This window comes from Vigna unguiculata, unplaced genomic scaffold (genome assembly GCF_004118075.2).
Source record: "Vigna unguiculata cultivar IT97K-499-35 unplaced genomic scaffold, ASM411807v1 contig_652, whole genome shotgun sequence".
Taxonomy (NCBI): Eukaryota; Viridiplantae; Streptophyta; class Magnoliopsida; order Fabales; family Fabaceae; genus Vigna; species Vigna unguiculata.
In genome coordinates, this window is record NW_021011375.1 from 22,063 (window position 1) to 36,387 (window position 14,325).

Sequence of the window (14,325 nt, forward strand, 5' to 3'; positions counted from 1 at the left end):
TTAGTAATTCTGACGGTTAAAGCTCCTATATAAGCTGAACCATTTTCATCAATGAAAGCAAGCTGAGTTTTATTCAGAAAATATAAGAGTATTCTCTCATCTATCTTAGTGAGAGTGATTCTCCTAGGTTCTTAAGTGATTCAAGAATCCCTGAGTTTTATCAAAGGTCGTTTATCCCTTTGTGTGTTTAAACTCTTAGGCTTATCTTCCATTCCTTGAAGTGTGATGTGTATCAATTTTCGCTCCATCTTCTTGTATGTTTCCATTCCCTCGTTTTAAATAATTTCTCAAATTTCTTGCTTATTAGCATTCCAACCTTGATAGATCAGTAAAACGAATCCAACGTATGGATTCACATCATTTGGTATTCAGAGCCTGGCTATGTACATTTGGAATAGGAATGAAAGTTTATTATACAAGGTGTTTAATCGAAGGTCACGCTTGTTTAGTTGCATTCGAGTACGGAAGCGACAACAATGTTGTGAGCCAAAGATTGGTGGAGAAACTCCAGTTACCAACAACCTTTCACCTGAATCAAGCATGGATCAAATTCAGTACAAGGCAACATGTGAAAGAAGTGTTATGTGATATTGCTCCCATGGACTCTTGTCTTTGGTAGCCTTAATTTGAGTTACAATCAACCATTAAGTAGTGGATCATTGTTAGCTTGAGTGGATTATCAATAGCTTTAAGTGGGTTGTAATTGAAATTTTTGTACTTTTGTAATTCTGACGGTCAAAGCTCCTATATAAGTTGAACCATTTTCATCAATGAAAGCAAGCTTAGTTTTATTCAGAAAATATAAGAGTTTTCTCTCATCTATCTTAGTGAGAGTGATTCTCCTAAGTTCTTAAGTGATTCAAGAATACTTGGGTTTTATCAAAGGTCGTTTGTCCCTTTGTGTGTTTAAACTCCTAAGCTTATCTTCCATTCTTGGAAGTGTGATGTGTATCAATTTTCGCTCCATCTTCTTGTATGTTTCTATTCTTTCGTTTTAAATCATTTCTCAAATTTCTTGCTTATTAGCATTCCAACCTTGATAGATCAATAAAATTATTCCAACCGTCTGGATTCACATCATTTGGTATTCAGAGCCTGGCTATCTAGATTTGAAATAGGAATGAAAGTTTATTATACAAGGTCTTTAATCGAAGGTAACGCATGTTTAGTTGCATTTGATTAAGGAAGCGATAACAATGTTATGAGCCAAAGATAGGTGGAGAAACTCCAATTACTAACAACCTTTCACCCGAATCAAGCATGGATCAAATTCAGTACAGGGCAACGTGTGAAAGAAGTGTTATGCAATATTGCTCCCATGGACTCTTGTCTTTGATAGCCTTAATTTGAGTTACAATCAACCATTAAGTAGTGGATCATTGTTAGCTTGAGTGGATTATCAATAGCTTTAAGTGGGTTGTAATTGAAATTTATGTGTCTTTTGTAATTTTGATGGTCAAAGCTCCTATATAAGATGAACCATTTTCATCAATGAAAGCAAGCTGAGTTTTATTCAGAAAATATAAAAGTTTTCTCTCATCTATCTTAGTGAGAGTGATTCTCCTAAGTTCTTTAGTGATTCAAGAATCCCTGAGTTTTATCAAAGGTCGTTTGTCCCTTTGTGTGTTTAAACTCTTAGGCTTATCTTCCATTCTTGGAAGTGTGATGTGTATCAATTTCCGCTCCATCTTCTTGTATGTTTCCATTCTCTCGTTTTAAATCATTTCTCAAATTTCATGCTTATTAGCAATCCAACCTTGGTAGATCAGTAAAACGAATCAAACCATTTGGATTCACATCATTTGGTATTCAGAGACTGGCTATACGGATTTGGAATAGGAATGAAAGTTTATTATACAAGGTGTTTAATCGAAGGTCACGCATATTTAGTTGCATTCGATTACGGAAGCGACAACAATGTTGTGAGCCAAAGATTGGTGGACAAACTCCAGTTACCAACAACCTTTCACCCGAATCAAGGATCGATCAAATTCAGTATAGGACAACGTGTGGAAGAAGTGTTTTGTGATATTGCTCCCATGGACTCTTGTCTTTGGTAGCCTTAATTTCAGTTATAATCAATCATTAAGTAGTGGTTCATTGCTAGGTTGAGTGGATTATAAATAGCTTTAAGTGGGTTGTAACTGAAATTTATGTGTCTTTAGTAATTCTGACGATTAAAGCTCCTATATAAGCTGAACCATTTTCATCAACGAAAGGAAGCTGAGTTTTATTCGGAAAATGTAAGAGTTTTCTCTCTTTTATCTTAGTGAGAGTGATTCTCCTAGGTTCTTGGGTGATTCAAGAATCCCTTAGTTTTATCAAAGGTCCTTTATCCCTTTTTGCGTTTAAACTCTTAGGCTTATCTTCCATTCCTTGAAGTCTGATGTGTATCAATTTCCGCTCCATCTTCTTGTATGTTTCCATTGCCTCGTTTTAATTAATTTCTCAAATTTCTTGCTTATTAGCATTCGAACCTTGATAGATCAGTAAAACGAGTCCAACGTTTAGATTCACATCATTTGGTATTCAGAGCCTGACTATGTAGATTTGGAATAGGAATGAAAGTTTATTATACAAGGTGTTTAATCAAAGGTCACGCATGTTTAGTTGCATTCGAGTACGGAAGCGACAACAATGTTGTGAGCTAAAGATTGGTGGAGAAACTCTAGTTACCAACAACCTTTCTCCCGATTCAAGCATCGATCAAATTCAGTACAGAGCAACGTGTGGAAGAAGTGTTATGTGATATTGTTCCCATGGACTCTTGTGTTTGGTATCCTTAATTTTAGTTACAATCAACCATTAAGTAGTGGATCATTGTTAGCTTGAGTGGATTATCAATACCTTTAAGTGGGTTGTAATTGAAATTGATGTGTCTTTTGTAATTCTGACGGTTAAAGCTCCTATATAAGCTGAACCATTTTCATCAATGAAAGCAAGCCGAGTTTTATTCAAAAAAAATAAGAGTTTTCTCTCTTCTATATTATTGAGAGTGATTCTCCTAGGTTCTTAAGTGATTCAAGAATTCCTAAGCTTTATCAAAGGTCCTTTATCCCTTTTTGTGTTTAAAATCCTAGGCTTATCTTCCATTCCTTGAAGTGTGACGTGGATCAATTTTCGCTCCATCTTCTTGTATGTTTCCATTCTCTCGTTTTAAATCATTTCTCAAATTTCTTGCTTATTTGCATTCCAACCTTGATAGATCAGTGAAATGATTCCAACCGTCTGGATTCACATCATTTGGTATTCAAAGCCTGGCTATCTAGATTTGGAATAGGAATGAAAGTTTATTATACAAGGTGTTTAATCGAAGGTGACGCATGTTTAGTTGCATTCGAGTACGGAAGCGACAACAATGTTGTGAGCCAAAGATTGGTGGAGAAACTCTAGTTACCAAGACCATTTCTCCCGAATCAAGCATGGATCAAATTCAGTACAAGGCAACGTGTGAAAGAAGTGTTACGTGATATTGTTCCCATGGACTCTTGTCTTTGGTAGCCTTTATTTGAGTTACAATCAACCATTAAGTAGTGGATCATTGTTAGCTTGAGTGCATTATCAATAGCTTTAAGTGGGTTGTAATTGAAATCTATGTGTCGTTTGTAATTTTGACGGTTAAAGCTCCTATATAAGCTGAACCATTTCCATCAATGAAAGCAAACTGAGTTTTATTCAGAAAATATAAGAGTTTTCTCTCGTCTATCTTAGTGAGAGTGATTCTCCTAAGTTCTTAAGTGATTCAAGAATCCCTGAGTTTTATCAAAGGTCGTTTGTCCCTTTGTGTGTTTAAACTCTTAGGCTTATCTTCCATTCTTGGAAGTGTGATGTGTATCAATTTCCGCTCCATCTTCTTGTATGTTTCCATTCTCTCGTTTTAAATCATTTCTCAAATTTCATGCTTATTAGCAATCCAACCTTGATAGATCAGTAAAACGAATCAAACCATTTGGATTCACATCATTTGGTATTCAGAGACTGGCTATACGGATTTGGAATAGGAATGAAAGTTTATTATACAAGGTGTTTAATCGAAGGTCACGCATGTTTAGTTGCATTCGATTACGGAAGCGACAACAATGTTGTGAGCCAAAGATTGGTGGAGAAACTCCAGTTACCAACAACCTTTCACCCGAATCAAGCATCGATCAAATTCAGTACAGGGCAACGTGTGGAAGAATTGTTATGTGATATTGCTCCCATGGAATCTTGTTTTTGGTAGCCATAATTTGAGTTACAATCAACCATTAAGTAGTGGTTCATTGTTAGCTTGAGTGGATTATCAATAGCTTTAAGTGGGTTGTAATTGAAATTTTTGTGTCTTTTGAAATTCTGGCGATTAAAGCTCCTATATCAGCTGAACCATTTTCTTCAATGAAAGCAAGGTGAGTTTAATTCAGAAAACGTAAGAGTTTTCCCTCTTCTATATTAGTGAGAGTGATTCTCCTCGGTTCTTGAGTGATTCCAGAATCCTTGAGTTTTATCAAAGGTCCTCCATCCCTTTTTGAGTTTAAACTCTTAGGCTTATCTTCCATTCTTGGAAGTTTGATGTGTATCAATTTCCGCTCCATCTTCTTGTATGTTTAAATTCTCTCGTTTTAAATCATTTCTCAAATTTCATGCTTATTAGCAATCCAACCTTGATAGATCAGTAAAACGAATCAAACCATTTGGATTCACATCATTTGGTATTCAGAGACTGGCTATACGGATTTGGAATAGGAATGAAAGTTTATTATACAAGGTTTTTAATCGAAGGTCACGCATGTTTAGTTGCATTTGATTACGGAAGCGACAACAATGTTGTGAGCCAAAGATTGGTGGAGAAACTCCAGTTACCAACAACCTTTCACCCGAATCAAGCATCGATCAAATTCAGTACAGGGCAACGTGTGGAAGAATTGTTATGTGATATTGCTCCCATGGAATCTTGTTTTTGGTAGCCTTAATTTGAGTTACAATCAACCATTAAGTAGTGGTTCATTGTTAGCTTGAGTGGATTATCAATAGATTTAAGTGGGTTGTAATTGAAATTTATGTGTCTTTAGTAATTCTAACGGTTAAAGCTCCTACATCAGCTGAACCATTTTCTTCAATGAAAGCAAGGTGAGTTTAATTCAGAAAATGTAAGAGTTTTCTCTCTTCTATATTAGTGAGAGTGATTCTCCTAGGTTCTTGAGTGATTCAAGAATCCCTGAGTTTTATCAAAGGTCCTTTATCCCTTTTTGTGTTTAAACTCTTAGGCTTATCTTCGATTCTTGGAAGTTTGATGTGTATCAATTTCCGCTCCAACTTCTTGTATGTTTCAATTCTCTCATTTTAAATAATTTCTCAAATTTCTTGCGTATTAGCATTCCAACGTTGATAGATCAGTAAAACGAATCGAACCGTCTAGATTCACACAATTTGGTATTCAGAGCCTAGCTATCTAGATTTGGAATAGGAATGAAAGTTTATTATCCCAGGTGTTTAATCGAAGGTCACGCATGTTTAGTTGCATTCGATTACGGAAGCAACAACAATGTTGTGAGCCAAAGATTGGTGCAGAAACTCCAGTTACCAATAACCTTTCACCCGAATCAAGCATGGATCAAATTTAGTACAAGGCAACGTGTGAAAGAAGTGTTATGTGATATTGCTCCCATGGACTCTTGTCTTTGGTAGGCTTAATTTCAGTTAAAATCAACCATTAATTAGTGGATCATTGTTTGCTTGAGTGGATTATAAATAGCTTTAAGTGGGTTGTAATTGAAATTTATGTGTCCTTAGTAATTCTGACGGTTAAAGATCCAATATCAGCTGAACCATTTTCTTCAATGAGAGCAAGCTGAATTTTATTCAGAAAATGTAAGAGTTTTCTCTCTTCTATATTGGTGAGAGTGATTCTCCTAGTTTCTTGAGTGATTCAAGAATTCCTGAACTTTATCAAAGGTCCTTTATCCCTTTTTGTGCTTAGACTCTTAGGCTTATCTTCCATTCTTGGAAGTGTGATGTGTATCAATTTCCGCTCCATCTTCTTGTATGTTTCCATTCTCTCGTTTTAAATCATTTCTCAAATTTCATGCTTATTAGCAATCCAACCTTGGTAGATCAGTAAAACGAATCAAACCATTTGGATTCACATCATTTGGTATTCAGAGACTGGCTATACGGATTTGGAATAGGAATGAAAGTTTATTATACAAGGTGTTTAATCGAAGGTCACGCATGTTTAGTTGCATTCGATTACGGAAGCGACAACAATGTTGTGAGCCAAAGATTGGTGGAGAAACTCCAGTTACCAACAACCTTTCACCCGAATCAAGCATCGATCAAATTCAGTACAGGGCAACGTGTGGAAGAATTGTTATGTGATATTGCTCCCATGGAATCTTGTTTTTGGTAGCCATAATTTGAGTTACAATCAACCATTAAGTAGTGGTTCATTGTTAGCTTGAGTGGATTATCAATAGCTTTAAGTGGGTTGTAATTGAAATTTTTGTGTCTTTTGAAATTCTGGCGATTAAAGCTCCTATATCAGCTGAACCATTTTCTTCAATGAAAGCAAGGTGAGTTTAATTCAGAAAACGTAAGAGTTTTCCCTCTTCTATATTAGTGAGAGTGATTCTCCTCGGTTCTTGAGTGATTCCAGAATCCTTGAGTTTTATCAAAGGTCCTCCATCCCTTTTTGAGTTTAAACTCTTAGGCTTATCTTCCATTCTTGGAAGTTTGATGTGTATCAATTTCCGCTCCATCTTCTTGTATGTTTAAATTCTCTCGTTTTAAATCATTTCTCAAATTTCATGCTTATTAGCAATCCAACCTTGATAGATCAGTAAAACGAATCAAACCATTTGGATTCACATCATTTGGTATTCAGAGACTGGCTATACGGATTTGGAATAGGAATGAAAGTTTATTATACAAGGTTTTTAATCGAAGGTCACGCATGTTTAGTTGCATTTGATTACGGAAGCGACAACAATGTTGTGAGCCAAAGATTGGTGGAGAAACTCCAGTTACCAACAACCTTTCACCCGAATCAAGCATCGATCAAATTCAGTACAGGGCAACGTGTGGAAGAATTGTTATGTGATATTGCTCCCATGGAATCTTGTTTTTGGTAGCCTTAATTTGAGTTACAATCAACCATTAAGTAGTGGTTCATTGTTAGCTTGAGTGGATTATCAATAGATTTAAGTGGGTTGTAATTGAAATTTATGTGTCTTTAGTAATTCTAACGGTTAAAGCTCCTACATCAGCTGAACCATTTTCTTCAATGAAAGCAAGGTGAGTTTAATTCAGAAAATGTAAGAGTTTTCTCTCTTCTATATTAGTGAGAGTGATTCTCCTAGGTTCTTGAGTGATTCAAGAATCCCTGAGTTTTATCAAAGGTCCTTTATCCCTTTTTGTGTTTAAACTCTTAGGCTTATCTTCGATTCTTGGAAGTTTGATGTGTATCAATTTCCGCTCCAACTTCTTGTATGTTTCAATTCTCTCATTTTAAATAATTTCTCAAATTTCTTGCGTATTAGCATTCCAACGTTGATAGATCAGTAAAACGAATCGAACCGTCTAGATTCACACAATTTGGTATTCAGAGCCTAGCTATCTAGATTTGGAATAGGAATGAAAGTTTATTATCCCAGGTGTTTAATCGAAGGTCACGCATGTTTAGTTGCATTCGATTACGGAAGCAACAACAATGTTGTGAGCCAAAGATTGGTGCAGAAACTCCAGTTACCAATAACCTTTCACCCGAATCAAGCATGGATCAAATTTAGTACAAGGCAACGTGTGAAAGAAGTGTTATGTGATATTGCTCCCATGGACTCTTGTCTTTGGTAGGCTTAATTTCAGTTAAAATCAACCATTAATTAGTGGATCATTGTTTGCTTGAGTGGATTATAAATAGCTTTAAGTGGGTTGTAATTGAAATTTATGTGTCCTTAGTAATTCTGACGGTTAAAGATCCAATATCAGCTGAACCATTTTCTTCAATGAGAGCAAGCTGAATTTTATTCAGAAAATGTAAGAGTTTTCTCTCTTCTATATTGGTGAGAGTGATTCTCCTAGTTTCTTGAGTGATTCAAGAATTCCTGAACTTTATCAAAGGTCCTTTATCCCTTTTTGTGCTTAGACTCTTAGGCTTATCTTCCATTCTTGGAAGTGTGATGTGTATCAATTTCCGCTCCATCTTCTTGTATGTTTCCATTCTCTCGTTTTAAATCATTTCTCAAATTTCATGCTTATTAGCAATCCAACCTTGGTAGATCAGTAAAACGAATCAAACCATTTGGATTCACATCATTTGGTATTCAGAGACTGGCTATACGGATTTGGAATAGGAATGAAAGTTTATTATACAAGGTGTTTAATCGAAGGTCACGCATATTTAGTTGCATTCGATTACGGAAGCGACAACAATGTTGTGAGCCAAAGATTGGTGGACAAACTCCAGTTACCAACAATGATATGAATCTTAATGGGAAAAGGATCTAAAGGGTTTAGATTTGCTGGAAAAACAGAATTGAAATGGAATAGAATGGCACACACAACTGGACAAGGTCACGCTGCACCCCAATCTCAACATTCAGTTATCATCCAAAGGAATTACTATTCGTGGCTTTGGTTCGTTAAGGTTCCTTTAAGAATTATGTGCACGAGATCAATGAAGGTTCCATAACAGAAAAATAACAATGGCAACGAAATGATTTCAGAACGTATTGGATTATGCCCTGGATGTAAACAGGCTTGACGTGAAAAGGGTTCTATGGACATTAGGTTCTTTAAGATTGATTCAAGAATTCTGGACCAAGAGTAGCGTAATCAACATACAAGGGAAACAATGTAACACGAATTCAAACAAGAAAACTTACAAGACAATGAAGGATAGCATCACACCATCCACACGTATACCACACATAAGCTTCACACCTATGATGGCTGGATTTTGCCTTGATTCACACAAGGATCAATGAGCATCACACTCACCCAAATTCTTCACGAAAATGGAAAGAGAATTCATTCAATAATCATCCAAAAAAAAAAAAACCTCTAGTTCACGTGTTCAGCCCTTGTTTTTGTCTAGGGTGCTGAATTTGCTACCAAGGTAACCACCCCACTATCAAAATAACCGCTCCACTACTCTAGAAGCACGGCCACATGGCTTTTGGCTGAACAAGTCACTTAGTTCCCTTACATTTAATTGAAAATACACGGAAATTAACAAAAATAAACATTACATTAAATTAAAAACACCCTAAAATAACACAATAAAAATTCCTATGCTACTATGTGCCACACGAACTAACACATAAAAATTTCCATGCAACTATGTGCCACCAATATTGCTTTCACGCATTTTGGAGCTCAACTTCATCCTTAGCTTCATCCTTCCAAGTGATCAAGTAAACAAGCTTATGTGTAGGATCCTTGACCACATCTTCTAAGAGATTTAGAATTAGCCTTTGTAATGTTGCCTTGGTTTGCTTGGCCTTGGATCTCGTCATAGGACCTCCTATCCCTTGTAGAGAGTTCTCCTCTTCTTTGGTTAGCTTGGATCCAGGTTGGTGAGAGATGTCCTCATCATTCCCTCCCTCTTGAACCGGATGGGTCTCCAAATCCGAACCAGCTTTCTTCAAAGCCGAACCATCTTCACCTGCATCAAACAAAGATAAGTCAGCAACATTAAAAGTAGGAGACACATTATACTCACCTGGCATTTGGATCTTGTAAGCATTGTCATTGATCCTTTCCAAGACTTGGAATGGTCCATCTCCTCTAGGCAGCAACTTGGATTTCCTTTGTTCGGGAAATCTCTCTTTCCTCATGTGTACCCACACCCAATCTCCTGGTTGGAACACAACTCTCCTTCTACCTTTGTTGGCTTGCTTTGCGTAGCTCGCATTCTTTTTGGTGATTTGATCTTTAACTTTCTCATGAAGCTTCCGCACAAACTCTGCCTTTGCCTGTCCTTCAGTATGCTTAAACACAGAAATGTTAGGCACAGGTAATAAATCAAGTGGAGATAAAGGATTAAACCCATACACTACCTCAAAAGGAGAATGATTAGTGGAAGAATGGACAGCTCGGTTATAAGCAAACTCAATATGGGGTAGGCAAGCCTCCCAACGTTTCAGATTGTGCTTCAACACTGCTCTAAGCATAGCACCAAGTGTCCTATTAACCACCTCAGTTTGGCCATCTGTTTGGGGGTGACAAGTAGTAGAGAACAACAACTTAGTTCCTAATCTACCCCACAAACTTCTCCAAAAGTGACTCAAGAACTTAGAGTCCCTATCACTCACAATACTCCTAGGCATACCATGTATCCTAATGATCTCTTTAAAGACAAGGTCAGCAACGTGACTAGCATCATTTACCTTTTTGCATGGAATAAAGTGAGCCATCTTGGAAAACCTATCCACCACAACTAGTATGGAGTCTCGGCCAGTACTTGATCGAGGCAATCCAAGCACAAAATCCATGGACAAATCCACCCAAGGGTGTTCAGGAACAGGAAGAGGAGTGTATAAACCTTGGGGAAGAACTTTAGACTTAGCTTGTCTACACTCAATGCATGACTCACACAGTTTGGCTACATCCTTTTTCATGTTAACCCAATAGAAATGCTCATGCAAGATGTCATAAGTTCTAAGCACTCCAAAATGACCCATCAACCCCCCTCTATGTGCTTCCTTCACTAAGAGTTCTCTAATGGAAGATTGAGGAACACATAGCCTATTTGCTCTAAACAAGAACCCCTCAAATCTATAGTACTCATCCTTGGCCATCTTTTCACACTCCTTGTACCTTTGGCCGAACTCTTTATCCTCCTCATACAACCCCTTCAACACTTCCAAACCCAACAACTTGGTCTCAACCATAGATAGTAGCGCATGTCTCCTAGATAGGGCATCCGCAACCACATTTCCTTTCCCTTTCTTGTACTTAATGACATATGGAAATTGCTCTAAGAATTCAACCCATTTGGCATGTCTTGTATTAAGCTTACCTTGACCCTTGAGATACTTAAGAGACTCATGGTCACTATGGATAACGAATTCCTTGGGAAAAAGATAATGTTGCCAAGTTTTGAGGGCTCTCACTAAGGCATAGAGTTCCTTGTCATAAGTAGAGTAATGCAAGGCTGCTCCACTCAATTTTTCACTAAAGTATGCTATGGGATGGCCTTCTTGAAGTAGAACAGCTCCTATACCTATGCCAGAAGCGTCACACTCTATCTCAAAGGATTTGGAAAAATTGGGCAATGCTAGGATGGGTGCACTCACTAGTCTTTGCTTAAGAGTTTGGAAAGCTTTCTCTTGTTTTTCCCCCCACTTGAAGCTCACGTTTTTCTTCACTAACTCATTTAAGGGGGCTGCCAAGGTGCTGAAATCTCTCACAAATCTCCTATAGAAACTAGCCAGGCCATGAAAACTCCTAATATCACTCACGGATTTGGGTGTTGGCCACTCTTGTATGGCCTTCACTTTGGATTGATCAACTTCTACCCCTTTTGAACTCACCACAAAACCCAGAAATACCACATGGTCTTGACAAAACATGCATTTCTCAAGATTAGCATACAACTTTTCATGTCTCAAAGCAGATAACACAGAATGCAAATGTTGAGCATGCAAGTCCAAATCAGCACTATAGATCAGAATATCATCAAAATACACTACCACAAAATGCCCTATAAAATCTCGTAGAACATGATTCATCAACCTCATGAATGTGCTTGGTGCATTAGTTAATCCAAATGGCATAACCAGCCACTCATACAACCCAAATTTGGTTTTAAAAGCAGTTTTCCATTCATCTCCTTCTCTAATCCTAATTTGGTTGTATCCACTTTTCAAATCAATTTTTGAAAACACTTGTGCACCATGCAATTCATCAAGTAAATCATCAAGTCTAGGAATGGGATGCCTATACTTAATGGTAATGCTATTCACACTTCTACAGTCACTACACATGCGCCAAGAACCATCTTTCTTAGGCACCAAAATCACAGGAACAGCACATGGAGATATAGAATCTCTTACCCAACCTTTCTCTAAGAGAGCTTCCACTTGCCTTTGTATCTCCTTGGTCTCCTCGGGATTGCTCCTATACGCTGGCCTGTTTGGAATGGTGGCTCCAGGTATCAAATCCACTTGATGTTCTATTCCCCTCAATGGTGGTAATCCACTAGGCAAATCCGAGGGGAAAACATCCTTGAATTCCTGCAAAATAGAAGAAATAGAAGATGGCAAGGAAGTGGGAAATTCAGGGTTAGTATTCAAAACAGGTTTGCATACAAGCATATATAAGGGTTGCCGTGCTAACAACACCTTCCTCACTTCCCTCTCTTTTGCTATCTCTCTCACATTGGTGTTTCTCTCCTTGCCTCTCTTTTCCTCTCTCTTAGTGTTTGATCTTTTCTCGTCACTCACACTCTCTACCACGCTCTCACTTTCAACTTTCTTTTCTCTCATGATTTTCTCTCTCAACCTCACTTGATCATGACACACCTCTTGTGGGCTTAAAGGTTTAAGCACCACCTTCTTTCCTTGATGTGTAAAAGAGATCTTGTTGGAGAATCCATCATGGATGGTCTTGTGGTCATGCTGCCATGGTCTCCCCAACAATAGATGACACGCCTCCATAGGCACCACATCACATGAAATCACATCAGAATAAGTCCCAATGACTATGGGCACCTCCACTTGCTGTTTCACTTTAATTTCTCCTTCATCACTTAGCCATTGCAAACGGTAAGGTCTGGGATGAGGCTTGGTAGGAAGATTCAACTTGGATACTAGCCTTGTACTAGCCACATTAGCGCAACTCCCACTATCCACAATCACCATGCAAAGTTGCCCTTGGACAATACACCTAGTGTGGAAAATGTTGTCCCTTTGGCTTTCATCCATGGCTTCTATATGAGATCCTAATAGTCTCCTCACCATCAACAATCCCTTCTCGTTCATTTCTGGTCCAACATCCTCATCCTCCTCTCCTTCAGATTCTTCATTTGCATCTGACTCACTAGAATATCCTCCATCATCTCTAATCACCACAGTCCTCTTGGTAGGACATTCATATGCATAGTGCCCCTTGCCTTGGCATTTGAAGCATGTAATGTCTCTAGTTCTTTTTGGTACAGCTTCATTGCCCTTAGAAGGCTTAGGATCCGCTTCTTTGGTGGCCTTGGTACTCATGGCCGAACTGGTCTCTCCCTTGGCCGAATAGGGTGATGACTTATATCCCTCCCTCTTAGCCTTGTCCTTCCACCCATAAGTAGAAGACGACGCCATTCTCCTTGAAGCTCCCTTCCTTTTGAGTTGCTCTTCTACTTGGATGGCTTTATGGAGAAGATCCTCCATCTCCACAAACTCCTGCAACTCAACCACATCACGGATATCATTATTCAACCCATTAATGAACCTAGCCATTGTTACCTCAGGATCTTCCTCAAGCTTAGCTTGGATCATTAACATCTCCATCTCTTTGTGGTAATCCTCCACACTTCGGCTTCCTTGAGTAATTCTTTGAAGCTTAAACTTCATATCCCTTTGATAGGATGCAGGGACATATCTCCTCCTCATGAGCCTCCTCAATTCCTCCCATGTGTCTACTGGTGGATCTCCATCTCTTTGCCTCTCCCTTTGAAGCTTGTGCCACCAAATCAATGCATAGTGTGAGAATTCGGATGCTGCCAACCTCACCTTTTGTTCCTCCTCAAAGTTGCCGCAATCAAACACATTCTCCATCTTGAGCTCCCAATTAAAGTAAGCTTCGGGATCATTCTTTCCTGCAAAAGAGGGAATGTTTAGTTTAATTCCTTGGAGAGGATTGCCCCACTGCTCCCTATTCCTCCTTTCTTCATCATATCTCGCCACCCTTGTTTCTTGCCTCCTTACACCTCTTCTTGTTACTCCATCATTCTCCAACCTATCAATTCTCTCATGTATCTCATCATTGGCTTGTCGGAGTAATCTTTCAAGATGTTGAGTAAGAGCTTGCATTTGAATGGGACTAATGCCTGCCCCTCCTTCTTGGTTTGAATCTGCCATCTCACAAAATAATGCTTGTAGACAAGATAAAAGGTTAAGCCAAATAGAATCCAGCACCTAATCTACCTCACCAAATAATTTCCTCTCAAGTGTTTCTCTCAATTCGGCTTTTACTAATAATGTAAATTTCTCTCTAGCCTTTTACCACTCTTGATGCACTCAATCCTTGAGAGTCACAAGGTTACTTCAGCCACACAAAGATGATCTACCTAAATGCAGAATGCGCCTATAACAATTATAGTAATGATGCTATCACTAGAGGCCAAAAAAACAAGACACC

The 14,325-nt window shown here is 38.2% G+C and overlaps 1 protein-coding gene across 1 annotated transcript; it reads right to left on the minus strand.

The window, feature by feature from the left end:
* Nucleotides 1-9,335: 9,335 nt before the first annotated feature.
* On the minus strand, nt 9,336-14,045 carry LOC114172652. Its single transcript, XM_028056983.1, has 5 exons — nt 12,432-14,045; nt 12,060-12,347; nt 10,411-11,981; nt 9,698-10,050; nt 9,336-9,640 (listed from the first exon to the last, which is right to left on the minus strand). The coding sequence occupies exons 1-5, from the start codon at nt 14,043-14,045 to the stop codon at nt 9,336-9,338; spliced, it is 4,131 nt and encodes a 1,376-aa protein (XP_027912784.1).
* Nucleotides 14,046-14,325: the final 280 nt, after the last annotated feature.

Excerpts from the sequence above, each read along its gene's own strand:
- LOC114172652 (XM_028056983.1), bottom strand. The coding sequence starts at position 14,045 with ATGGCAGATTCAAACCAAGAAGGAGGGGCAGGCATTAGTCCCATTCAA. Across the intron at positions 10,051-10,410 it reads CGAGACTCCATACTAGTTGT|TCATTCTCCTTTTGAGGTAG; the intron begins GGTGGATAGGTT and ends TTCTTCCACTAA. Across the intron at positions 9,641-9,697 it reads TTACAAGATCCAAATGCCAG|GTGAAGATGGTTCGGCTTTG; the intron begins GTGAGTATAATG and ends TGTTTGATGCAG.